General features: G+C 39.9%; 2 protein-coding genes and 1 long non-coding RNA gene across 3 annotated transcripts in view; 1 reads left to right on the forward strand and 2 right to left on the reverse strand.

The window, feature by feature from the left end:
- Positions 1-3,640: 3,640 nt before the first annotated feature.
- Positions 3,641-8,524, reverse strand: LOC110055189 (tRNA wybutosine-synthesizing protein 5-like). The gene is made up of 5 exons (XM_020761558.2): positions 8,289-8,524; positions 7,340-7,409; positions 6,960-7,004; positions 5,974-6,111; positions 3,641-4,162 (listed from the first exon to the last, which is right to left on the reverse strand). The coding sequence occupies exons 1-5, from the start codon at positions 8,522-8,524 to the stop codon at positions 3,671-3,673; spliced, it is 981 nt and encodes a 326-aa protein (XP_020617217.2). The 3' UTR covers positions 3,641-3,670.
- Positions 8,504-27,322, reverse strand: part of LOC110055188 (uncharacterized) — a 32,462-nt gene continuing 13,643 nt past the window's right edge. The window contains exons 4-11 of the mRNA XM_020761557.2: positions 24,067-24,215; positions 23,343-23,732; positions 19,361-19,402; positions 17,772-18,165; positions 16,184-16,383; positions 15,185-15,434; positions 14,335-14,534; positions 8,504-13,693 (exon numbers count right to left, since the gene is read on the reverse strand). Coding sequence (XP_020617216.2) covers positions 11,198-13,693; positions 14,335-14,534; positions 15,185-15,434; positions 16,184-16,383; positions 17,772-18,165; positions 19,361-19,402; positions 23,343-23,732; positions 24,067-24,215 — 4,121 coding nt within the window. The 3' untranslated portion in view covers positions 8,504-11,197. The remainder of the gene's footprint in view (positions 13,694-14,334; positions 14,535-15,184; positions 15,435-16,183; positions 16,384-17,771; positions 18,166-19,360; positions 19,403-23,342; positions 23,733-24,066; positions 24,216-27,322) is intronic.
- On the forward strand, positions 8,677-20,360 carry LOC110055190 (uncharacterized). The gene is made up of 3 exons (XR_002297300.2): positions 8,677-8,736; positions 9,207-9,384; positions 17,826-20,360. It is a non-coding gene; the product is annotated as an uncharacterized LOC110055190 (long non-coding RNA).

The following is a 27,322-nucleotide window of genomic DNA, read 5'->3' on the forward strand; positions in this document are numbered from 1 at the left end:
AACAATCAACACAACATAAAGAATTTAATCAAGGGGTTATTAACATACTGTAGAATTCCGGTCCGGGTTATAAGTCCGCCCCCCCCCCCCCTCCCACGGTTATAGGCCCATCTATATGTATACAAAAAACTATTTGGTTATAAGACAACCCCCCCCCGTCCCCCCGGATATAAACTTTCAGTTTACTTTGTGTACTTCACCAGCCAGTATTTCATTGCGAGAAAGCTTATTCATACAACGACATCTGTATTTTGCGTAATTGTTTACCTGTGCCTAGCTTGTGTTTCTTGTTGCCAAGAACTTAACGTTTTTTTTTTCTTTTTTTTTTCTTTTTAATGCCGTTTCAAACCCCTTCTTCCCCTCCCATTACCCCAGAAATAAGCCTTCCCGTTTATAGCTCAGCCAAAATTGAAAAAAAAAAAAAAAAAAAAAAAAAAAAAAAATGGTATTGTTCGAGGTACTCCAAAACGTCAGAATCGACATCAAAGAATTCTGTGCAAAAAAAGCAAGCTTTAACAGCCTTGGTGTAATAAGTTAAAATTTAATTATGAGTGAAATTCAAATGAAATGGTGCGAAACTTGTTTTCCGGTTTCCAAATCAGCTAGGTCGAAGATTAGGTCATAAGGCAAATTCATGACTTCCTTTCATCCAGAACTCCTTAGGAAATATGGTCGAGGAGAGAAAAAGAAGTCTTGGGTGTAGCAGATAAATAAATGTATAAATATTCTTAGCTTGCGGAGACGACTGAAAAGTGGTATATTTAAAAACTAAAATATACTCAACTGATTCGCGCACAGCTTTAAGTGTAGGAGATCTGCAATCTTTTTCGTTAAGTTTCATTCCTTGGCTGTGATAATGGAAACAATATAAATGTGGAGTGGCTGATGTAAAATAGGAAAAAGCCCTCAAGGAGTTCCTTCTTTCTGCAAACTAATGCGATATATTTGCATTAAAGCTGTAAGTTAATTTGGTGGGTACTCACTTGAAATGTCATTTTTTTTTATTGGAATAATGTAATCGACACTTCAAAAGTGTCACCTCTGTTTAACAGATCACTGTCTCAAAATCGGAAGCATAGTTATTTTTTACTATATAGTTTTACAATTGCCGACGAAATGAGAAACCGAAAGTTTGCGCAAATATAAACTCAGAAGATGACAAATTAGCATTGTTGCATCTGCAAATTGGAAAGAATTACGACTGTTTAGAACTGATTTCACCTTGAAAACAGTGAACTTTCATGACTTCACAAAGACAAAAAACGTTCGTACACTTAACTAGAAAACCTGCCTCCTCAAATTACTGTAACAATACTGGGTTACCACGTTGATCAATTATCTTATGGCTCCGGGTTTCCGAAACATGAAGCAAGGAGCAAACAGACAAAATGAAAAAGTTCCCTAAGTGCTCTGAAAAACAAATATACCGAAAGAAATTATTAAAATACTCTCAACGTCTTTGACAAGTTGGTCGATTTATCTAAACACCTGTGTCTTCACCTTGTTGAGTGCCCTGGAGATGTCATCACCTCTCCAAGGAAGAAGGGGAGAGGGGAATGTACTTGAAATTCTTTAAGGTTATTTTTTTTTCCGAGGGATGTGCAGACACGCTCTTTAAATCCTGACGCTAAAACCCTGGCCAAATCGTATGGGACTCTCTTTCTCATTTTTCTATAAAACGCTTTACGCCCATCCCCCCATGACAATGTGGGTGCCAGTTGTCGAAGATTTGTTGGGCTACAAACAAAGGACTTCAACATTGTTCAGGGGGTTTGGAAGGAAAGATTACTACTATTACTATAACTGTACATTGCGGGTTTCTCGCAGCTTCCACTTAAAAAAAGCGAGAATAAAGGGAAGTTTTCCAAACCCTTTTGGCCAGGATTGTAGTTTCGAGCAAAACTGATCGGTGTTTTTCGACAGTAGGTTTCAGACCTTGTCGAGTTCAAATCGCACTTTTCCGGTTTGAAATAGACCAATCTCGATATATTAAATTTCAGCCTAAAACAATAGACCTCAGTACGAGACTCTAGGGAATAATTACCGAGTTTGTGGGGCTTATTCCCCAGGGCTTCGCATTGAGGTCTATTGTTTTATGGTGAAACTTGGTCTATTAAAGAGGACTGATTAAGATATAAATGAAATCATGTATAAATGCTTTCTCACGGTTTCCTGGGAAAAAAGAAAATTCCAATTTCTGATCAGAAGGCCATGTCACACACTGACACTTTCGACATAAAAATGGCACGACTCAGCGTAGCGTATACCTTTAACTTGCACAGGGAAGTGCCAACACTCCCCACCCCCCCCCCCCCTCCCCGCCATCCCCCGCAAGCCTATTTTCGTGGTGAATGAAAACCAACTTATTCCTATTTGCCGATGATAATTTCAAACCAAACTCGGACATTTGATAAGTAAATCGACCAAAGAGCTTTGCAATTGGGCCAAAACTATCAAACAAAATCCAAGGATAATCGTTGAGTTTTGTAGATCTGGAACAATCAGGAAGTGACGACTAACTATGAAATTATTTTCATTGTCAATTTTGAGCAAATAACCATTTTCAATCATTATCCATTAACTTGTCGAGTTTCATTTCTCTCACATCATGCCACTTAGCAACAACGCCGACCAGAAAAACCACTGTCGCGGGCTCAGTCAATCCTCTGAAGGGAGAAAAAAGATGGCGGCTGCACATTTTATCACAATACCATGCGAACCTTACACAGCCATAACATACAAGGAAAGCTATGTTTTTGCAATATTTGTTCCTCGTGCCAACGATATAGCGTATGCTAGGTTTGAAGAAGTTAGAGCTTTCTGTACGTTTTTATAAGCGCTGTTAAAGTTTTCGTGTGAATTTAAGTGTGGTAGTCGCCATCTTTTTTCTGATAGAGGATTATGTAGCTCGTTAAGGAGCAAGACGTATAACAAGCTGAACATTGGCTGTGCACGTGCGTTATAAATCTCTGTACATCTCTTTGCCGTCTTCTGCAAAACAACGGTCAGGGACCTTACGCAAAACACGACGGCTTCGACAACTAGAACGACCCCAAACAGAAGGTTTAATGAGCAGAACAACGGCTGTGCACGTACATTCTAATTCTTGGTAGATTTTTTTGCCGTCCTCTGCAAGTTAACAACGTGAAATGACCAATTTCCAAGTTTGCTGACAATAACACGACCCACTACGGCTAATTTTTCGTATTTCTATTTGGAACTGAACGCATTTGTAGCATATTCAGCAGGGGCAAGTTTTAATACCGACAAACACAGTGAATAGATCTAAATAAATGCGAAATTCCAAAGTAAAATATAAACACACTTTTTAATACCCGTCGTTCTCGCCGTCGCCATCGTATCTGCGTAAGGTCCCTGACAACGTGAAATGACAAAGTTCTGCGTTGTCTGAGGAACGCGAGCGACAACGGCTAATTTTTTTCGCATTTCCATTTGGAATTGAACGCTGTCATTGCATATTTAACCTGAGCACGTTTTTAGACCAATAGGCGTACTGAACAGATCTAGACAATTGCGAATTTCGTTGGTAAAATAGAAATTCCTTTTTGAGTAGGCGTCGCCCTCGGCGTCACCGTTCTCGCTGCTTAGCTCCTTAATATGCAAACAACAAAATGTGCACTTTTCAAACATGAATATTTGTCGCTTTAATTTATTCAAATTTCTTAGCCTCGTTAAAACTGTTGATGTGTTTTCGACTATAACATTTTTCTTTAACTTTACAAACTACTCTTCTCGCATAAAAATCTCTGCACTCCTCAGGGAGTTCCTCCAAGGCCTTGATAGCTCGGTCCATTATTTGCATGGCCCTGGTGGCAGGCACCAAATCCTTGTTGCCGTATGTGTCCTTGTTGTCATAGTAACATGGGTCCAAATGGCGCCAAAATACATTGACTGCTACCCCGAACTGTAAAGATATCACATTGTGGAACCACATGGCAGGGATAAACAGAACATCACCAGGTTCCATGAAACATTCAAACGGTGTTGCCTCAGCAAATTTTGGATATCTTGACAAGTCTGGATTATCGATGTCCAACACTTCCGATTTGTCACCGTTTAAATAAAGTTTTGTGGCATCTTGTGGGCTGTATAGGACAACACGCTTCTGGCCAGTTACCTGAATCAAAAGGTTATCCATAATCTACAAAAAAAGAAAAAAAAAAAATGTTTTGAGAAATACGGAAAGTTCTTGGACTATAGTTTTTTTTTTATCAACAGCAGTGTCACAATTATTCCACGAACGCGTGTTGGATATGAGTTCGCTCTAATCATCTCATATCTAACAAGTGCAAACTATGGAAGAATTGTTTTTATTAAAAATGCCCCCGTAATATACTACACTAAAAGGAACAATATCGGCCAAGAGAATCACGCGCACGCTTACCATATTAGTACAGCAGTGGTATAATGCCTTAAAACCCATGATGGCCAAGCCAATGAAAACTCTCGAATTGCATTATCCAAGGATCCAGTTTTTAATAATAATAATTATTGTGCTTACAAGCTCTTTTAGGTAAAAGACCTAAATGTTGGTATAGATCAATTCAATGGAAGTGAAACATAAAATGGTATGATTCAAGGAGATAACTAAGCAAAGGGAGGGGTGCACTGAAAAATAATTTGTGCACTGGACTTTGCACAGACAGTGGAGGTTATGGTGCTTTGGTCCTCCTCCCAGGAACAAGGATGATCCATTCTAACAAATGTTTTATACAGGACTGTCATTAAGTTTTGAATCACCTGACTGCATATTTAGCCTTGTTCTCCACACCCATAGCAAACTTGTCACTTTGTGGGTAAATTCTATCAACAACAGGCAATTTCACCCAGAGCATCAAGGGAAAATCAAGAATACTCAGGAGTAACAAGGGTTATTGGGTTACGGTCTTAAATGACAGCCCTGCTTCATATACAACCTGAGAAATAATTATTTCAGGGAGAGTAAGTCGGAATACTCCAAGAAATCTTTGTGTTACTTAACAAATCAACAAAATCTTTGTACAGGGTTTATTTAAATTACACAGTATTACAAAATTCTGTGTGACTGTTTTAAACATATTCTCGAAAGAAATGATTTCTAACAAAACCAAATGTCAAAAACAAAATAATTTTGAAATGCAAATAGAGCACTTGAAAGTAATGGTAAAATGAAACTGATTATAAAATATCACCCATGTTTGCAGCATTTCTCTGAGCTTTGAAATTTTATTAGTTTTCAAGTTCTCATGGGAAATTGTTTTAGATGCTATTTCAGGAAACTCTTTATATCTTAAGCTTTTAGAAAATGCAAAAAGGACAGTAACATATATACTTAAAATTATTCTGGTACATGGTTTTTGTCCACTAAAAATTGAAATTGCTCGATTTCCTATCAGATTTTGTCTTAATTTCTGTTAGGTATTGACCAATCAGGATGCCTGTAGGATGTTCAGTTATTAAGGCCCCATCCACACGTATCCAGATATTTTTGAATCCGCAACTTTTTCTTTCTGGATACAGCCTCCATTCACATGCACCTGGCGAATTTGGCAGTGAATCCGGATATTTTTTAATCCGCTCTCCAGAGTGGAAAAAAATAAATCTGCAATGAATTCGATAACATGTGGATGGTGAATGCGGATATTTTCGAATCTGATGACATAGCAAAATCGTGTCCAGTCTCTTACCAAACAATAAACCAATATGGCAGTACAACGTGTAGGCCTAGTTTCTCTAGAGTGAATCCTGATACCATCGGATGCGTGTGGACAGGCGAATTCGATTTGAATACCCTACATGTGGACGGGAAAATTTTTGAATCAGGAAAAAAAGTTGTGGATTCAAAAATATCCAGATACATGTGAATGGGGCCTAAATTACAAACTGATGAGGGGAATGATGTTGGGAGATTTTCTCAATGAATCAATGAGACCAGTAACACTGACTATGAAGTGGATGCAGGCCAGTACTTACATCATAATGTGTCCATAACTGTCCTTGAGGTGAACTGATTCTAAACACACTGGAAAAGAATCTGTCTTCAGGGTAAAGCTTTGGGATGTTAATGTCTTGAGCCAAGTTAGGGAACTGCACATTGATATCTGAGATGTCCTGCCAAAAAGAAAAAAAAATCATAAATATATTAAATAAATGGCACTCTCTCTTTAAAATTGCATTAGAGTTGGTATGACTTCAGCTTAAAAATCAAAGTTGTTGCGCTACAAAAACTAGTACCCTTATACAAGACTACTGTGAAAAGCTGAAAAAAAAAAAAAAAAAGGCAAGTTATCCTCTTTTTGAATCCTCGGTATTATGAAGAGTCTTCTTTTACTCATAACTGCTTACAAACCAACATGACTCCTAAAGGGGAAAAGAGCAACCATGTCCTCAGGGCTTCTCCCCCGGGGAGGGGGGGGGGGGACTCCCATATAAAAAGGAAGGGGACGCTTGTCTGAAATTTTGAAAAGAACCCCTAATAGGTAGCAAGATCCTGTTTTGTGGGTGTTGCTTGAAATGTTTTTCATCCCTAAGAGGTACCAATTCTAAAACAACACATTATCTCCTGTCATATTTTTTTCGGCTCAATACCCTAAAAGGTGCCGCAAAAGCTCCCGCTGTGGACCTTTTGAGGCTGAACACCCTAAGAGCTACCAAAACTGCAATTTTAACCCCTAAAAGGTATGACAAGCACCCTCATCCTTTTTATTTGGAGTGGTTTTAAGAGCTTCCCATGGAAAGAGCCCCCCTCCACCCTTAATGGGGCGGCACTGTTCCCCTGGGAATGAGGTTGGGAAAAAAGGAGCTTAACACTGCTTTCTCTTCCTGTCAAAACCATTTCACACAAAACATCACAGAGTAAGCTCAAAGATCTACCAGTACTTTGACAAAAGAAGTGGGTGTTAATAATATAATACAGAGACAATACCTGGTAAGTGTACTTTTTGCACATTTTATATTACCTTTCTGGGATCATCTCCAAGTGATCTCAAGTAATACTTTTCCTCCTAGAAGGCAGGAGAAAAAAAACATCAAAAATCAATCCTGTCACTTCTTTCTTCTAGATAACTTAGCAGTAGCAGATCTAGGGGACAGGCCCAGGGGGCCTGGCCCTCCCCCCTTATTTTGAGAAAAAAAAAATGCAGAAGGAAGAAAAGCCTCCCCCACCCCCGTTCTCTAAGCTCAAGGTCTGGATCCACCGCTGCTTAGGGTTAGGGTTCTCAATCCTTTATATTTAATCAATATCTAACATCTACTAAATAACAAAACAAAATTTATCCTTACATTAATTATAAATTCACTACACAGAAACAGAACTTGAACTAAGCAATGCTCTACTTACTGGGCAAATGAAATATTCTTCATGAACATCCTCACTAGCACGCTTAACAAATTGGTTAAATGGAAGGGTTCTGAAAAGAAAAGCAAAATGTAGATTTAATTGAAAAGGAACATAGACAGATTCAGCTCACATGTTTTCATCCTTGCTGCCACCTAATTAAGATCATGTGATGATTCATTCGGCAGGTAACAAGGACGTAATGACGTGAACGACGTGTTCCATTCGAAACTAACCTTAGCACTGAGGAAGGGCTAGGACTGAAATGTCTGCTATAAAAAAATTGGTTTTAATTTGGCACTGAGTTATTATTTTTTACCACTTTTGAACTGTTTACTGTGCCATGCAGCAACTGATCCTTTTGGATTATAAATATTTATTTCAAAAATGATGCAAATATGTTAGCAATATTAGCCAGTTCTCTCTTGAGCTGCAGCGCTCATTGCACAGTGCTTCTCGAGAACCAAAACTCAAAAGCTTCTTACAGTTCAGCTTTTGAAGAACTGATTTTCAACAGATTTAGCTTCTCCAAAGATAATCAAGTTTTTGCCATAGGCTCTTTGTTATGCTTCCCTGAAAAGTGATTACACCTTATTTATTCAATCGGTCTACTATTTGTCATTGAGTACAAACTGGCGAATCAGGTACTCCGTTACTGGGCTGACATAGGGTTTGAAAATTTCAAGAGTCAAAGCTCTTTTTTTTTCTTGTCTTGCCCCAAACCCTTTTAGTCTATACTGCCCCTATGTGGTCGCTCATCTGACCCTAAGAGAAAAGACCAGCTGCCAGCAGTCTGATCTTGCTCGAATAAAGGTATTTTGTCTGTCTGTCTGTCTGTCTGTCTGCGTGCCTTTCTGTCTGTCTGTCTATCTGTCTGTCTCTGTCTGTACGTGTCTGTCTGTCTGTCTAGGTAGAACCAGGGACATTTTGTAATTCAACTTGCAAGCCTTACTTGTAAGCAAAGTTTTTGTGGATAAAATCCATCTTTCCAGTTGGACAAACGTGGATTTTTACTGTTCTTTCGCCACCATTCTCTGCCAAATACTCTGGAGTCCATTTTTCCCGAGCCCTTCCAATTTCTAGTCCTCGCAGAAGTGCAGGCTCGCGTTTAGGAATTACTTCGGATTCGAAGAAATCTTTGCTCACATCGATGTATATAGAAACACGTTTCTTTTCTTTCTTTGCCATTATTTTTTAGCGTAACTTACACCCGATCGCGAATTGAACCACACGAACTTTTCCACCATCTTGTTCAATGCTAACCAGCATATAAGAGAGAAGTCTGGGCTCTACAAAATCGTTCCCAGGGTGTTCTCGGTATTCAAATCCAATATGGCGGACGGCATTGAGTATCTCGCGCTACAAACATGCTGACATTCCGGCCTTATTCCCGGCAAGCAGTAAGTGTTTAAGTTAATTAAGTGAAGCTTTGCTTCCTTGGAGAAGCTAAAAATTTCTGTCTTAATGAATGTATAGGTTCTACCGTCGACAGGGTGATAATGGGTGATTGCGTTATCTTTTAGGACTTTGAATTCATGAATTAGTGTGTTTAAATCTAAAACTGACAACTGCCAGAGTTATCCCTAATTTGTAGGTCAAAACTAGGATAAAAGACGAAACATCACCCTGGAAACGCTTGTCATTCAGTTTAAGAAGGAGTTACGATTATGGTAGGTTTTGGCGATTCGTATCAAGATCATGGACTATAAGCAGTTATGAGAATTGATATGGGGATAGTCACCCCTAGGGTTACATTGTTTGAGAAGTGCTTTCTATGGAAGGTGTCTACTCTAGTGATGATTTATTTTTATCAAGAGAAGAAGAAGGCTAAGAGAGTTTATCTACCGTGTTGGTTTTATTTCTTTTAAAGGTTATCCCACTCAGACTAATTTTAGACATGGTACCCACTTCTCCCGTGGGTGATGTCACAACGGGCTTTGCGCGAATGGTTCGCGGCGGAAGATAAAAGTGTGTAAGTCCCCATTGGCTATCCACATCGCATCACGAGATTGGTTATATCTTAGCCTGTGAACAGGCTCTCCGCGAGGGTGAGAAAAGGCTAGTTATTTCTAAAATGTTCGTTCTTGTTTCTGTTCAAGAAAATAGGAAATCTCACTTAACCTCTAAGTAAAATTTGTAAAAACTATGTTCTGAAGCCATGGATCGTATAACTTTACTTATTTATTTACATTCTCACTATTCACAGAAAATATAATCTCTTTATGTTCTATACTGATACAGTATTTTCTATCATAATTTATGGAAAAATACACATATTTATAAAATAACGACTATTTCTGTGCCCCCTGATTCAGATAAAAAGTGAGGATTTGCATCAAAATTGTCCTGACATCATGAAAATGGCGTCATGGTAATCACGAACCTTTTTTGTACATCATTTTTACAATAATTATTTTCAGCTTTTTTATAAATAGCAAACAACTGCTTTATATTTGCTAGCCTGGTGCAAACAGGAGCTCTCAAGTTTGGATAACTTAGCCTATGTTCACACTTAATTCAACGTGATGTCTAAGCATTGTGCCAGAGTACAATTCTCCCTGTGTACTAATGTGAACACAACTTTTCTCCAAGTACTCACACCAAGTATGAACACAGTCTTTGAAAGTTTTTGTGTAGACTGAAGCCACACACAAGACCAATCAGTCTATAAAAATTGAATTGATCCCTTAAGGCCTTTTTCCCAAGGTTAAGTCCCCATTGAGTAATCTTTAGATCACTCACTGTTACAGAATTCACAGGTGGTTATAGAATTAGCCAATCCTGTCGCGTGTCTAGCTCGCGCAAATAGGGAGTTTAAGCAACCACGTCGGCGACTCCGACAAACAACTTATTCATGACGGAAACGAAACCGACAAACGGACTTCTAACAGACCGAGTTAATTTGACTAATAGTAGACGGACCAAAAACCGACCAATTTGACTAAGAATAGACGGATCGAAACCGACCAATGACTGATGGCAGACTTTACACGAGTCTTTCAGCCAATACCATCATGGCTAAACTGACCAATCACGTTCAAAGGACCAGACTTATAACATCATCGACTGACAAACACTATTCACTTCACTCTGAAGATGACTTCCGCTCAGGTTGTCGAAACGTCAGTCACCATCAACAGTTCTTTTCAGAACTAACCTCACCCGGACGATCACACCATACGAGCTACTGACACTCCAGGGTTCAAACCATTTACTAAAATTATTTTTTATTTTTCCTGGGAATCTCGCAGTACTCGAGCTTTAAACTCATTTATTTATCACTGTCAAAACTATCACGAAACTGAATCTGGGACATAGCGATCAAGTTGAAATAAAGGTTTTAAAATATAAGTCGTGGGGGTTCACGTTCTCCAGAAAACAGAATTTGGTCTTTTCATGTTGTTGTTTTGCAGAGGACGACAAAGAAATGTACTAAGAATTATAACGCACGTGCAAAGCCATTGTTCTGCTCATTAAACCTTTTGTTTAGCGACGTTCCCGTTGCCGTTGCCGTCGCGGTTTTCCTAAACTCCCTAATGTTATCTGATTAAGAACTGGGTACCATGCCTTAAAATAGCTTCAGAGGCATTACCTTGAGACTGAGGCCTGTATACGAGATTTAGCTCTTGTACTCTTTATCCTCTCTTGCCAAAACTTATTCCCTTGTTTTGCATCATGCTCTACCATAGGATTACGTTTTTAATATCTATAACTAGATCTTCATAACTATAACTACTACATGTACGTACACTTTGTAGCGACAGCGTTTATGCATTATAATGTGGACTTTTTTTGGCCTTCGTTACCAAAGTTTTTCCATGTGAAATCTGCTGGTACTTTTTCAATTCCAGTTTGATTTGATTATACAACCACTTGACCATTTTTCAGACTTTTCAACAACTCCAAAACGGTCTTAACGTCAGTGCTTAGTGACGCAACGTCTTTATTCAGGTTTAAAACCTGTTGATCTAGTTTTTGAACTGTCTCTTTCGTGTCCGCGAGATCTGTATAGATATCTGGCTCTGGTGAACTCAAAATCAGTCCTAATTTTTCTATGGCTTGTTTGGTGCTGGAGACATCTTTGAAGATATCCTCGAGATCTCGAGTCGTTGTGTCCTGGCTGACTAAACTGGCTTGTTCCACTTCTTCTTCGGACAATCTGTGCTCTGCGATTCCATCGAGCGCGGGAATTCTTACACTCAGGTGAGGCTCTGAGAAACTAGATCGCATTGGACGAAACAGCTCGTCGCTCTCTGGGATTTCTTCCTGTTCAATGCATTGCGTCGAATAAGCCCCAGAAAGGCTGGGTCGCTGGTGAAGATTTGAGTATGATGACCGCGGACGCTCGAAGCAGTCGGTGAGCTCTTTAACGGAGTTACACTCAAATGATGAATCGTCAATTTTCTGAGAAGGATCGCTGCGCGGTTCCCACTTGTCAAACGAAGTCTCAGATGTTAAAGTCGTTCGTGAAGAGAATACATCATTTTTGGCGAACTGTTCTGCACTGCTTCTACCACTCAAACAACGGAGTTGTTTGTCAGTGATAAAATCTTGCGTGTTTTTGTAGAAATCCTCTTTTTTATCCTCCGAATTTTCTGATTTAAAATTTTGGCTTCCCCTTTCGTAACAAATGTCACATTCATTCCCATCGTTTGAAATCAGTCCCAGACCCTCGCGCGGTATCTCGTCCTCTGGCTCACAGTCACACGTGATCGGGGACTCGCGCACAGGAGGAACGAAATCCTTATAAGGATTGTTCACGTTCGCGACAAGTGGTGCAAATATCGTGGGAGGTTGTATAGCCCCGGAAACCTTCCTCCTCCGGGAGGATGCTACTGGTTTGTCGTTTAAAGAGCCGCAAGAGTTAGTAGGCGAATTGAACTCAGTTAAAGTACGTCTTAAACCCCCTTTTCGTGCGCGCCCTTCCCGAGAGAGTCCCTCTTTGAGACTCCCAGGAGAGGGACTTTGGGCCCTCATCTCGGAAAAGATGCCCCCAAATTTATTTCGTGGACTATCAGGCTTTTCAAGGCTAAGCAACCGACCGGACTTTTTGGAACTTCCTGCGGAATTTTGTCGGTAGTCCCTGGGGTTTCCGAAATTAGAAGATGGAGGAATTCCTTGGGGACTTCCATATGGAGTGGTAGGTCCGCTAAGTTTGAAACTATCCGTAAAGCTCCCTCTGAATGGAAGCTCTGAAAAACCACTTCTACAGCTTCCGTGTGTGCTTTCTATGGGTGACGTAGGAATGCTCTGGATGGGACTTTTGTTTAAGCTACTGTGAGTTGGAGACGAGACGAAACGAGGAGTTCTGGTCCCTTTAACCATGGTATCAAAATCGGTGTATCCAATACTCTCAACATCGTCGTCATATAAACCTCTCAGAGTGTCTCCAATGTCGTCGCCATATAAACTCCCGAGAGTGCCACCGTTATACAAACCCTTTAAAGTGTCGTCAACATCATCATGTAAATCTCTTGATGTGTCTCGAACGTTGTCATATAAACTTCGTGAAGCGTCCTCCGTTTTTGTCCCAGCCGCCGAATAGTCTATGTTTTCTGTCTCAGGGATAGCACCGAGATCTCCATTCGCGTAGGAAACCGGGCTATCTACATCATTTTCGTCGCACCCTAAGTAAAGATGCTTGGAAAAATCACTGCTGCATCTCTTTGCCAGCTCTGGCGAGTCCCTAGTTTGCGAATTGTTATCCGTAGATTCATCCTCAGAGGACTCGTGATTTGTGAGGAGCTTGTCTCCCTCGTCGTGTTCTCTTTCCTCCGCAATGTCATCCGTCACAGATACTCCAATGCCGACATTCATGGTTTTCATTTCAAAACTTTCACCGTCTGGTTCATCATGGAACGAATTGGAGTCGTTTTTCAACGCGAAGTTTTCCTGATCCCACTCCAGGCTTGGATCAGAAAAAGGTTCAGCTGGAGAAGATTTTTCCTTCGGTGACGACTCCAGGGCATCATCGTTAGAACCCGCGTTTACCTCGACTGCAAGTTGACGAATAAATGATCGTGGAGATTGCTGTACCGAAGTGTTTTCTTCCGGAGGTAGAACACACAGCGGTTGTTTTTCAACGTCATTAGTTCGGTTCCTCCATTCCGTTGCATTATTTCTCTTGAGTCCACTCCACGATTCCGCGGCCTTAAAATGATTAGGTTTTCTATAGAGGTTCAGCTTGTGCCCAGGCCTTCTGTTAAACCGGGTCGAGTTGCCATAGATATGGTTTGATTTATTAGCGTGGTTCACGTGATTGAAGACGCCATCAAGAGCGTTCGTTTCCGTTCCCTCGTTGTCTTCTTCTTCGTCTTCTGATATCGAGTCCAACCCTCCTCTCCGCCAGATATCGCGCTGGAAGAATGGAAAAGAGAAAAGTGCATCAGAAAAACTACGATTGGAAATGGAGAGAGGAACATACTATTGTGAAGTCTCGCACGAGAAAACCTCCAGGAGGTCGATGTTAGATTACATCAACCGTGTCTTTATCTCTAAGTTAAATGGGTATTTTTTTTTTTTTGGTATTTTTTACCTCTCTGCCATATAACGTAGTTGAAGATATTATCGAGGGAAGTTACTTTTGGATCACCGAGCAAGGTAGGTACCTTTTAGGTAAAAAACATTAGACAAGTTAATTTGTAGACTGAATGATATGCCATTGTTGTTGAAAGAAATGTGAAATGTTTTTATGGCAGTCAATGCTCTTAGCTACACCTCGCTAGTTCTCAGGCTTGCCATTTAAACGGGAGGAAGCAATTATTTTAGATAAACATAGTGGGCTTAAAAGTCCCAACTGGCGGGAGTTAGACCAGTTGGCTATTTACAAGCATGACCGAGGAGTTGAACTAGGATCTACCGAGAAACAACTCCAGCTTAGTGGTCGGAGCGGGACTTGAACCCGCGACCTCCGGATTTCAAGTCCAGCGCGCAAACCACTCGACCACGCTGGTTTGGAAAGAATATGAAATAAGGAATCGAGGCTTAGTAAGCATTACCTCACTCGCTCCCAGATCGTATGTAAGTTCAAGATTCTCGGAGAACTTGAACGTGAAGTCCTGGTAAAAGTGGAGAACATTCTGCAAGCGTTCACGTGTTATGTAATAAACGTCACAATACGTCAGAGCTCTGACGTCACCATTTGCACGCTTTGCAGGAGTCTTGCGTGAGATGTCCTCCCCAAAAAGATCTCCTTTACCTGAAATGAGGAAGAAGCCGTTTTTTATCACACGCTATAACGGAAAGAGAAGAATTGCAGAGATCTCGAGGAGGCATCCTATGAAATTCTAGTCCGATTTTATAGCTAATAACACTTTTTTCGAGCCCCTCGCTAAAGCTGCATTACCTTAACTCTACAGAAAGACGGAACTAGCACGACGCCTTTGTACTCACTATATCAGAATATGATATTCTGTTGCAGACAGTAAGTAGCCTAGCAGTGTGCGGTTGTAATTGTTAACAAACTTGTTGTCGCTTCTTTGTGTTTTCAAAGTGTCTGTGAAGAGGATTAAGATAAAGTTTTGAACGACTAGTGGATTTATACTAAAACAATTAGATTATTTGCTCTCGATTTGTATGGGTGCTAGTTGACGCGCAGCCCTCGTCAACTATCGCGCCATAGAAATTTCGAGCTCATAAGTTTAGGAGAACTCGAAAAATCTTTGGAAACACTTGCCTTCGGCCCTACGGAATTTCTCATTCTCTTAAACTTTTCTAAACTTCGATAGAAACGCGGGAAATATTTTCTTATTTTAAATATTGTCTTGGAAATGCTTTCGAGTAAGCTATACGGGGGAAGAAGGCTCTGAAATAACTTGGAAAGACTCACGGTGAAATAGATACACTTACCAAGAATTGCAGCAACAGATTCTCCTTGGAGCACTTCCATGGATCCGCTAGCAATGTAATAAATAGCGTTGATGACGTCATTTTGTGCCAGTAATACCTCACCAGGTCCAATGTAAACCGTGCGGACCTGAAGCGAGAGCATTTTGATACAACCGCGCGGGGCCTGGTTGAAAGGGTTGAGCTCCAGCAGTCCTTTGTAAAGATGCATGCATACGTCAGACTGAAGTTCCTCCGGAAATGTAGTGAGAATCTAGGTAGAATCAGTGAGAGAAGAGGCGACTGTTGGAACTTGTTGAGGATACAGATTAAGAGTACGTATACAAGATTGGATTCTTAAATCCGAAACGGATTATTTCGTTTCTTTTCTGAACAGATTAATCCAAGATCTCTAAATCATGGCGCATCAAAGGAATCCACTCTGGGCAAGGCTTCTTTGGTTCCTATGATGCACCATGATCCGTGTGATCTTGGATTGATCTGTTTAGTAAAAAAACGCAAAATCCGTTTTTGGATTTAAGAATCCAATCTTGAATTTTCTTAAAGAAACGCACCCTAATTGAAAGAAAACGTTTAGAAAAGGCGGGAAATAGACAGAATTTTTTAAATGTGATAGAAGTAAATCCACTTTAAGCTTTGAAACTCGTCATTCTGTTGGCTTCAAATGAAACATAAGTATCATTCAATGTTTTCTACAGTAGAGTGGTTTTCAATTGAGAGTAATAAAACCAAAATAATAATAATAATCACTCTGGCCAATCACAAAAGACACTGACAATCCAGTGAACCAATCAAAGCTCGAAGTACATAGATCTAGCTGACGCAATTCGAGGAAAAAAGTGCTGCGAGTTTTTTTCAGCTAATCGCGCAGCACACTAATACAAAACCAAAGCAAACGCGAATTACTTGCGACAGTCAAAGGAAAACTACTCAGTCCCTCAATATTTCTTCTTGTAATATTTTCGCTTATAAAAATGATGAAATATAGAGTGCAATGCATACCTCGCTAGTATCGACCCCGCCGGAAAGCGACCACGTGGTGTGAAAATAATCTTCAAGCCTATTGGCTAAATCCTGATCAATTCTGTGTACCCGGATGAATTGTTTGATTTCGTTGGCGCGGGAATGGTACCGAACACGATTGGCATATAGCTTCTGGATAATGGCGGCCACATTACCAAATATGGCAGCATGCATCAGAGCTGCAAATAAACAAAAATAATTCGGAGGAGAGTTATCGATAAGTGATGATCTCATTCATTGTTTTGTAAATCAAATGAAACCTGGACTTTCTTGACGAGTCCGCTGTTTTGTTTCTCCGCCATGTTTAAAGTATTCTAGTTTAGTTTATTACAATTCATGGCGATAAAATAATTACATGTAAACACGAAATAATAAATTCCTAAAAAATAAAGGCCAACTGGATATGGGGTCCGTCCAGGACTCCATGTAAACACATCACCGAGTTGGTTAGAAGTACATTTTGAATCGAAGTAATACTAAAGGTTCGGTAATACGGGCAACATTTTTCTTCAACTTGTCTCGCAACCTTGTTGCATTGCAAGTTGAAACCCTCTGTTGCGCGTATTACCACGTTTGTGACCAACTTGTCTCGCAGCAAAATACAGTGTTGCAAGTCTGCGGAATATCTTCACTTATAATTGGTCAATCGTGTGTAAATAAAAGATGGCGCCTTCTTTCGTATAATTTAGCGTTTCCACGAACTTCCACTTCGACTTCTAGCCGTCATTTTCTTCTTAATTTTGCGTGCCAGCGAAGTTCTCTCAGTATGAAGATCAGTGTCGTTTCAGATTGCTAGACGAAAAGTTGTATTTTGCGACAGTTCTTCCAAGCCTTTTGCCTTTTTTTGCTACTTGTTTTGAAGGGACAAACGAGATGTCCCAAAGACTATGATAGCCCTCGAAGTACTTGTACAGGGCAAATTAATGACTTTTCGAGAGTCACTGGTCTACTTTGAATTCACGCTCGTCTTCACCGTCCGCCATATTTGTTTTGTTTTGTTTGCCGCGTTGCCGCGCGCTTCGCGACAGCCAATCACAAGCATTGAATTCAAATTTGTTGCGATACAAGTTGTAGCTACAGTGGTAATACGAGCAGCAAAACTACAATTTGTTCCAGAAAGTAGAACTCGAGTCTACTTTGCGCAACATGTTGCCCCAACTTGCAACACTGTATTTTGCTACGAGAAAAGTTGGTCACAAACTTGGTAATACGCGTAACAGTGTGTTCAACTTGCAATGCATCAATGTTGCGAGACAAGTCGAAGAAAAACGTTGCCCGTAATACCGGACCTTAAAAGTGTAAAAAGTAAAACTTTCGAAAACTGGAATTAGAGTACTAATAACTCAAAAAACTCTTAGCTCTAGCTTCGAACATATTTACATTCGTAGCAGTACGAGTTTCTATTGGAAGAAGATTCCAAGTATACGATATTCAGTGATAAAAACTGTATTTCAATACATTTGTCCTAAAATATATATATATATTTTCTGTGGTTGCTGCTTAAAGTTTCCGCTTTTAAATCTTTGATTACGAACAATATATGTGACTAAAACACATAATAATTTACCTCCTATTAACATAGTAACTACAGCGAACACTTTTTCTCCATTTGTATTTGCAGCAACATTACCAAATCCGACCGTGGTCATACTGGTCAGCGTGAAATACAGGGCAGTGACGTAAGCAGACCCTTCATCGGGTCCAGTCTCCATTGTGAAGTTAACGTACGGTTTGTTGATGGCTTCTCCAAGCGCGTAAAGCCAGCTTACCGTCGAATTGTCAGATACTTCGGATAAGCCAATCACGTACCAGATACAGGCGAGCCAATGAGCCATCATCGCAAACGCAATCATTAGAAGAGTAAGGAGTATGGCGCTGTATTCTGTATAACGATGCAGCTTACGCACCACACGGAACAGACGAAGGAGTCGTCCACATTTGAGAAGTTGAATAAGAAAGCCCTAAGGAGATAACAATGCAAATGCTAAGCAAAAGGTGATGTTTGGATTAGCCTTTGGATTAGCCCTTTCCTTGTGTCACTGTGTCAAAACGAGTCCTCTGAAAATGAGTTTGATTTGCATGAAAATGAACCATATTTTCTTATGAATGGTTTCGATCGAAGATCCGTTTTGACGCAGAGGTAAAAGGCAACTCAGAAATGCTTGCCCTGCCGGCTTTTCGTCCTTCTGCAATTTTTTCTTACCCAAAATAAGGGGGTGGGGGTGGAGGTGGGGCGGGTTCCCCCGGCCCCTCCCTAGATCCGCCATTGGCCTGGGTGTTTTTGAGCTGTATCCAAAGTCCACGTCACAGGGATTTCCGATACCTGCAGTGAGCTAAAAATGGAGAGGGGTTACCTAGGTAATAAGGCCTACAGAAGATATTACCCGGCCTTTTATCCTTTATCCTCTCTTGTACAAGACATAATACGGAAGTAAACGTATAAATCAACTATAAAAACGAGAACAAAAATCATCCTTCAGAAACAAGGGTTTTAAACTGTCAGAAATTTCTTGTTTGTGAAGGGCCCTAGTCAGCCACACCGTTGATTTTGTTTACATGCAAGGGTTTGGCTATTATCTTATTCCGAGCGTGTCGAAACGAAGGAAATCACGGTGAAATTACTAAAGATAATTAAACATACTTTCAGGAACGTAACTTACAGCAAAGTAATAAAACTACGTTTCACCATGCAATATCAATATTTTCGAGAGCATCAAAAATGGCGGAGGTTGATTGGGGTCATTTAAGTATGATTATGATTATTAGTTTAAATCTCAGTTTATCATTCAATAGTTTAGCCATTTTTTGTGCTCAGTGTTTTGTTTACTGTTTACTTACAATTTAGAGATAGGAAATGTTTAAACAAAGCTTTTAAAATTAAAAATAAGTTTTTTCTTCTTGAGTCTTCAAAATCAATATAAGTTGGTAGTCACCTATTTTTATGTCATGCAATGTTTAAATTTAGTGATTTAGAGTTCAGCTTCGACACTGTTCAGTTACAGAGTTAATATCACAAAATTACCCCTCAAAGATTGAGGATTTATAAGCGTTAACAGAACGTCAAATCAAATTAATAAAGTTACGCCACGCAAGAATTTTTAAGTATATTCACAGAGCAAACAAATGTGTACAATTGATAAAAGTTACATGAAGTACCTCGTTAAATGTTGAACCTTTCCTATCAAAGGCCGTGCTTGCCTGGATAATAAATAAGACAGACAGAATATAAGATAATAGAATTTGAGACGGTAACATGCTAAAGTGGAACCCGAGGAGGGGTGGCGTCAGGGGAAGGCATAGGGAAAATCCACCAGTTTGACGTATCTGTAGCCTCCATATTATAATTGTTGGAGTTTCACTGCTCTCTCAAGATAGGTTACTAGTCCATGAAGGATCTTCCCCAGCGTTTTGTTACTCCCGTAAAGGTATTTTGACTGTGTACAAAATAACCTTCAAATTGAAGAAAACCTGAAAATAGTAGTTTACTAAGATAGAATAACACCAAAGAGATAATATTAAACCATAAAGGAATAAGGATGGTTAAGGATGGAGAAGATTAACACAGATCACGAACGAAAAATTTTAAAAATTTACGCTTAACTTTTCAGGATGCCAAAACCGTGACGTAGCTCGCTCCTACAACAGTTTATCAGTATCCATTTAAATTTCATTATCCAGAGTGATACACATGTGAACAAATGTTCTACTTGTAGCAAACATTACTATAATTTGCATTGTCGGTGGAAAGCCAAATGAACAAATATTGGACAAGAGCTTTAGCAGAATGTCTTTCCAACCCTAACTGAAAGATTCTGTTTCTTTTCGCCGGTTCTGTGCCATCAAAGTTGTCATTTGTGACGGTTACTTTATTTAGCTCTTATTAACCGAGTTGGAGGTCTGTATGGGAGATTATTATATGGCTGTGTCTCACAAGGACTGGGAACTACCAAATTCACGAATTTGATTGGCTGAAATCGATATTGACCTCGGTCTAGATTTTCCCATCTAGACCAGCATCTAGACCGGTTTGATTTTGCGTTGAAAAAGTAGCAAACTAAAATATAAAAATATTCACAATTTTCTTTTATTTTCTTCTCAATCATTTATGGAAGTGCCAAAAAGCCTGATGACAAAAAAAAAAAAAAAAAAAAGTAAAGAGGACGAGCAAATCTCGGCAGGTTTAATCTCATTTATTAACCGAGCTAAGTCGGTCTGTATGGGAGAATCTTGACCTCGGCCGTGTGTACAGACCTCACTGCGTTCGGTCTGTACTTACGACCTCGGTCAAGATTCTCCCATACAGACATCCAGCTCGGTTAATAAGAGCTAAAGCTTGACCGAGGTCGTGAGTACAGACCCAACGCAGTGAGGTCTGTACACACGACCGAGGTCAAGATTCTGCCATACAGACCGACTTAGCTTAATTCGTTTAATGTAACTGGTTTGCTGACATTTTGCTTGCGAACGGCGATGAACTTAACTTAAACCTGCCGAAATTTGCTCGTCCTCTGTACTTTTTTTTCTTTGTCATCAGGCTTTTTGGCACTTTCATAAATAATTGAGAAGAAAAAAGAAAAAAGAAAATGGTGAACATTTTTGTATTTTAGTTTGCTACTTTTTCAACGCAAAATGAAACCGGTCTAGATGGGAAAATCTAGACCGCGGTCAATATCGTTCAGCCAATCAAATTCGTGAATTCGGTAGTTCCCAGTCCTTGTGAGACATAGCTATATAATAAAACAGCATAAGGCCTGGTCAAAATGCCGCTAGATTGTTGTATCAAACTCAGTCACAATTATGTTTCCCACTGGTATGAGCCTAGCAAATCATGAATCGCCTAGCTTGCTACGTCGAGTCTCTCAGTGGCTCAGTAGTTTAAAAGCCATGGTAAGTGGTCGTTTTTAGCCAGGGATTTCTTGCGACAATTCACCGAATATAATTCAGCAGTATATATTGACACCCCGCTTTTAATTTCTCTGCTAGACGCACTGCGTTCAGATCGTTGAACAACTCAACTGAACATTTTGTAAATGTGGTACGACGTTAAGTAAATCAACATCTCGACTGACTCTCTTGGCACCCGGCTAGGGTGCTATTCATTGTGTCTTATAATGTTAATCTCACAAGATGACACTGGGGACGAGTTAAACTCAACTCGACACTCTCGTGCTAGAGCCCGCGTGTTTTCGGTCAGCGGTGACAAAACACCTAGTCAAACACCAGGACCAGAAAATCCTGGTTTCGGTTTGATTGTGCGCATGTGTAAAGAGAGTAACCGCTGCAGTGGCTAATGCTAGTTCACTTTCAGATCGCGCCCAGTGGGCTAACTCAAAGGATCGCGGCCGGCTATGAGAGCGAGATGGCGTGATATCGATTGAAACGTTGCATTACAGTCGAGCTAAACCGACATAGCTTAACATAACGATAGTTCGATGTTGGAAGCGGCTGTTAGCTTGCATGTTATAACATGTTATATTTTATAAATAGGTGCTTACTTTAAAGTACACGTCAGTTTGTTTTGGTGCATCATAGTCAGCTGTTTAAGTTTTCTGTTAGTTTAAGGTGCTAATTAAATATTTCTTTCAAATAGTTAGTTTTAAGCCTTTACTTTATTCTTGATTTTAGGTTGTTAAGGTGGTTAACATTCTTAACTCAGTGGTGATTAATTAGCAATGCTGTGCAGTCACAATCCTTGTTAGCTGGTCAGTTCTTGAATCGATTAAAAAACCCCGCCTGATTGATGCCAAATTCTCGCGTGAAATTATTCAAAAGGTGTTACGACATAGCTACAGTGGAGGTCAAAAGTCCTCGGGACACTGATGTATTGCAACGAATTATCTGTGCTTTATCACTGAAGTTTGTAAAAAGCACTGCTACCCTTATAAAAACGCGCTGCTGTTACCGCCTCGCCACTATATTACATTTATTTGAAATATTTGTTTCCTTCGTTTCAGCGGCATGCTTGTATGGCTAAGTGCATGACCACTATAAATAAGATTTACATTGTGAAGGTGAATTAATCAACATGACACGAGCGTGGGACAAAGAAAAATTCTGAGTCCCCGACTGGAATCGAACCCATGACCTCCCGAACACCGGGCGGGCGTTCTATCCACTGAGCTAGAGAACTCATGGAGAGGAAAGTCATTTAATCGAGTTCATATATGACAGGTGTCCTGCATACTGCTAGGATCAACGCTATCGAATTCATCGTGAGTAGTGATAAGTTAATAAAGATGGTGAATTTTAAGCTCGGTAATGAAGATTTACATTTTTTTCTTAACCAATACAATGTTGAAACGCAGGAGAAATTGCAGGTACTATACTAGTTTTCAACATTGTATGAGGGGTGTGAGGAGAGGCTAGGTAGGTGAAGTTGTATTCGCGTCTGGCGTGTGCGCAAAAGAGCCAATAGTTCAAATTAATTTGTCCCAAAGTTTGTTCATGATTGTAGCAAAGCCCCGCTATCAAACCTAGTAGGTATACGCAAGCGTGCGTCATAATTCAATGATCTACGCTCATGACGTCGTGCGTGAGAAAGCTGAGGTAACTTCGCTTCGCTTTTTTCTTTAGCGATGTTATTAAACAATTGATTCATGCTTTTAGCTGTGCATCATGGAGTTATGATCCGCTTTGCAGGTTTGAAGAGCGCTCAAAAGCTAGGGTGGGTATCACTATTCTATGATTTACACTGAGGTCCTATGCACACTACGCCGGAGGAATCTGAAAACGCATCAGCATCAGTTTTCTGTCCACACTACGCAGGAGAATTTTTTTTTTTTAAAAAACGCAACAATTACCGGTCATTTTGGATTTATGTTTGAGGAAAATTCGGGCATGGAAATCACATTACTATCATGATGCATCGTTTTTGAAATGCTACGTTTTTAAAATGTTTTCCGTTCACACTACTACGCAAAGCCCGCGTTTTCAAATTCTTCCGGTTTGAAGAGCGTGTTCGAAAAGCTCTGCAGTTTTCGTGACGGACTGGTGTGGACAGTAGGCCCTGAACCGTAGAAATAAAGCTGCGTTTTCAATTTCAGATTCCTCCGGCGTAGTGTGGACGTGGCTTGAAGTATGAATCGGTGATTAATTCAAACCCGTGAGAGAATTTAATGGCAGTGACATATATACTCACCCAAGTATGATTAACAAAATACAAAGCTTCGAATGGTAGCGCGGCCAGAAAGTCTAAAATAAACCATCCCTTCAAGTAATGAATGGCAATCTTTTTCTGGTCATAAATAATCCTTCCACTTAAATCCACGAACGAAGTTCTAAAATGCACCACAATGTCCATTATGAAGAACAATTCGATCACCATGTCGAATATGATCAGGTCCCTTTTCCGGTCATTTCTCCTGAAGGCCACATTATAAGGGATCATGATGGCAATGTACGTCGTCAAGATGAGAATCCACCAATCCCAAAATCCTTTGGTGGCGCTATAGTGCAAGAAAAGGAACTTAGATTTCTTGTCTGATTCTCGCTTGTACTGTGGTAGTCGCTCGGAATTAAAAGAAAAGGACTGAAAGAGAAACAAAAGGATAAATCAGAAAAAAAATGTCAAACTATACGAACGCGTTTTCTCTATTTGTAAAACAATCGATTCATGCGTTTAGCTTTGTATCATCGAGTTTTAATATACTAGAGTTGCTTTCGGCTGCAACTCAAATGCCTAATCCAGACGAACACTTCCGAACATTTTCCGAAAATGTCCGAAGATTACTGGAGATAGCCGAAGATTGTTGAGAACTCGTCAAACTTCCTGCGTGCATCCATAACTCGATGATGCACGCTAAAGCAAGAAACAAAGGCTCAGTAATAAAATTGACAAGATCTTCAGGGGATTGTCTACTCACCCGCGCTCTCTTGATGGGTCTTCGTGGATTGGTTTTGTTTGCTGGACTTGTACTCTGTTGGTATTGTCTTGACAGGTGGAGAAGAACATCTCTGCTGAATTTCCTTGAACGAGATCTTGACAGCTTTGGAGATGAATTACCTAAAGGGGCTGAATAGTGACAAACATATAGTGTTTAAGGTCATTAGTCAATACTTGTAAAGGAGGAAGGAAGTATTCCTGTCTTTCACTCCGACCAGTTTGAAAAGTAAAGGAAACTCATGGCAACACCTGCTGAAACGAGGAAAATTCTGGGCGAATCTGGCTTACCTCGCAGTCGCTTGTGGGACTGTTGCTAAGGACTGAACAAACTGAAGAGAAGTCCTATTGCCCGCAACACCATACCCACAAGTGACTGCGAGAAGAGACTCGCCCCTGATTTCTTCTCGTTTCTAAAGTGGCTGATATCATCTAAATGGAATGACTTTGGTTTCCCTAGAAACGTACGAAGCTATATTGCGGGTTCTAATTTTACCATTTTGGAATGAGGCGGGGTTGGGGTTGGGGGGTGGGGGGTGGGGGTGGGGGTGGGATTTGATTCTCACTCACGCCAAAAATACTCTCGCAAAAAAAAAAAAAAAAAAGGAAACAGGCTACCCGTCCGAATAGGAGGACGGCAGATCAGCGTACTCAGACAAGGTACAGCATTTAAGGAGAACCAGTCATCGTTCGAATTTTTAAAAAAAGTTCTTGTGGTTGCTTTACATTCAGTCCACCAATGAAGTCTGGGATCCGGAGCCAGAGTAACCAATCATGTCAGTTTTACCTTTTTTTATTACAACTATGATGGGTCATTTACAACAATTGTTCTAGAAATAATACAAATAAAAGCGAAAAAAGAAGAAAAAAAAAAAAAAAGGAAAAACAAAGCACATGATAAATGTCGGGGGGCGTGGGAATGAGCGGGCTTGGTTTGAAGTCAGCGGTCCCACTAGTGAGCCAATATGGCGGAAGAACCGGCATGGCGGCAAATACGGAAAATGCCAGCTGATAACATTCTTATAATGCACGGATTCTACACAAGTTTGAAGTGAAAAGTCGACGGAAAGGTATGTAACTTGCAATTTCTAAAGTACTGTTGGTGTCATTGTCATTTGAAACAATGCTCGAAAGGGTTCTTAAATGCCGTTTTTATTTGTCGCACGTACATTTATGCCCGCTGAATGCAAGTATGATCTATCAGGTCTCTTATGCATATTCTCTGTTGGCAATTGTATTAGTTAATAGCACTGTATGGTTGGTATATGGGCGTGGAAAGTGTTAGCTTCGAAACAGAAGATCTCTAAATGCAGTGTAAATGGAACCTGGACTCCACCCACTTTTAGGATCTACGATCTGAAAGAAGAGTTTCATAATAACTTAAATATGGGCTTAGTTTCATTAATACAGCTTAGCGATTTTATCTGGTGGAAACCGCAACTGTGTCCAAATGTACAATAATTCCATACATTTCTTTGGTCACATGTCGCCGCGTGTACATATGCTACCTATGCCTCAGGATAAATTTAATCTGAAGTCCTCTTATGAGCAAGAGCCTGGTAAATTGAATGACTAATATGATCAATCCAGGGGCCTTTAACAGTGTGGCAGAGATGTTGCTAAGGTGCAGCTGCTGGTTAATTTCACTGTAGTCCTGTATGGGGCAAGGGACTTTGGCACTAACTTCAAAAGCTGCTAAACAGGGCTGCTAGAATTGTCACCCTTTCCAATTGTGGTTTTCATTCAAGTGATCTGCAGGATGAACTTAATTGGGAAAGGTTTAAGAAAACAAATGACTAAATGTATGTAAAAAATCCATAGTAATCTATTTCCATTGTTTATCTTTACCATTATTTTAATATTTCAAGACCAGAATCTTAGAAACACAAGTCAAAAAATTTGTTACATATTTCCAAGACCATGAACTAGAGTCTGAAAAAGGTAGCTACACTACAAGGGGCCTATTCTGTGGAATAAGATCCCTTTAGAGATCAGAAAGCAACCCAATTTAAACAATTTTAAAACTCATTGCATCGTAAAATAGTTTTAAACACGTTATAAATTATAGAAACTTTGACCATATAAGTTTTTTTGTCGCATTTTAAATTTCGTATTTTAGTAGTTTGGTAGTTAATGTATTAATCTGTTCTGAAATAACACGACTCTTGAGAAGACCATGTAAATGTAGTATGATTTTGTGTTTAAGTAAAGATTGCCTTGACTTGATTTGACCAGCTGCAAGAAGACTTAAATCTGGCTGAAATTGTAGGTAGTAAACACAGGCTTGGGTAAACTTTGGAGCTGCCAAGGCCAGAAAAGCCAGCTGGGCTCTTTAATGAGCCAGCTTGATGTTTTCTTCACTCAACTGCAAATCTGAGACATTTACATTGTCTTTGCATTTACATTGTCTCACACACTGAACATAGTCTTCATTTTAATGATCATATTACATGATTGTCATGTTATGGTCCTGTTTAATCTATATCTTACAAACAACCTTGGCAGTCCTTTTCTTGCTGACTGCAGTAAGATGTATAAAAATTCTGGTAATAAATGCTATTGTCAATCTCTCCCATTCTGCACATACGTGGGTGGTACTACTATTATTAATAATAACAACCTAATCCATGAGTGGGAATTCATTAGGCTGACTAAAAACAAATTATACAAAAGCATTCTTCATGGCTTGACATTGATAGTAAATAAACTTGGTCACAGTTTGGAAGATGCCTCTGGTTAACTCAACTGCATTTTATTTTTACCAGACACTTTGGCTGGTTAAAATACAGCATCAGTCATCTTATCAATTTTCTGCCTAGAAACTTGCTCTTAAGCATACCTTATCTAAGGATATTGTTAGCATTCATATCCCTGAACCATACATTTTCGAAACAGTAAGAACTTTGGGGAAGGTGGGGGGGGGGGGGGGGTGTGTGCAGGGGTGTGGTGGTTACTCTCTCATATGGGCTATATACCTAGGTGAGGCCCCAAAGGGTATCGATTTTGCCCATTTGGTCTCAAATAGATTATGGTTTTTGCACTCTAGTCTTGAATTGGGTATGCTTTTTACAAACAGCTACTTTTTCATCATTATCAATAAGGCCATCGACAAAAGCCTTTCACTATGCCTTTAACATTGGCCTGAACAAGGGAACCAATTTTAAGACTGGTCTTAAACAACATCGTTCCCAGGGTCTCCCATCTTACCGCCCTGGTTGGGTCTGGTCACGTGCCTCTTT

The sequence above is a fragment of the Orbicella faveolata genome, unplaced genomic scaffold (genome assembly GCF_042242905.1).
Source record: "Orbicella faveolata isolate gen_17 unplaced genomic scaffold, um_ofav_v1 contig_15, whole genome shotgun sequence".
Lineage (NCBI taxonomy): Eukaryota > Metazoa > Cnidaria > Anthozoa > Scleractinia > Merulinidae > Orbicella > Orbicella faveolata.

Bases quoted from the DNA above. Each gene is read 5' to 3' on its own strand.
- LOC110055189 (XM_020761558.2), bottom strand. From the start codon at position 8,524: ATGGCAAAGAAAGAAAAGAAACGTGTTTCTATATACATCGATGTGAGC. The intron at 7,410-8,288 runs GTAAGGCTTGCA...TTTTCTTTTCAG, and splicing joins CACAAAAACTTTGCTTACAA to AACCCTTCCATTTAACCAAT. The intron at 6,112-6,959 runs GTAATATAAAAT...TCTTTTTGGCAG, and splicing joins TTGGAGATGATCCCAGAAAG to GACATCTCAGATATCAATGT.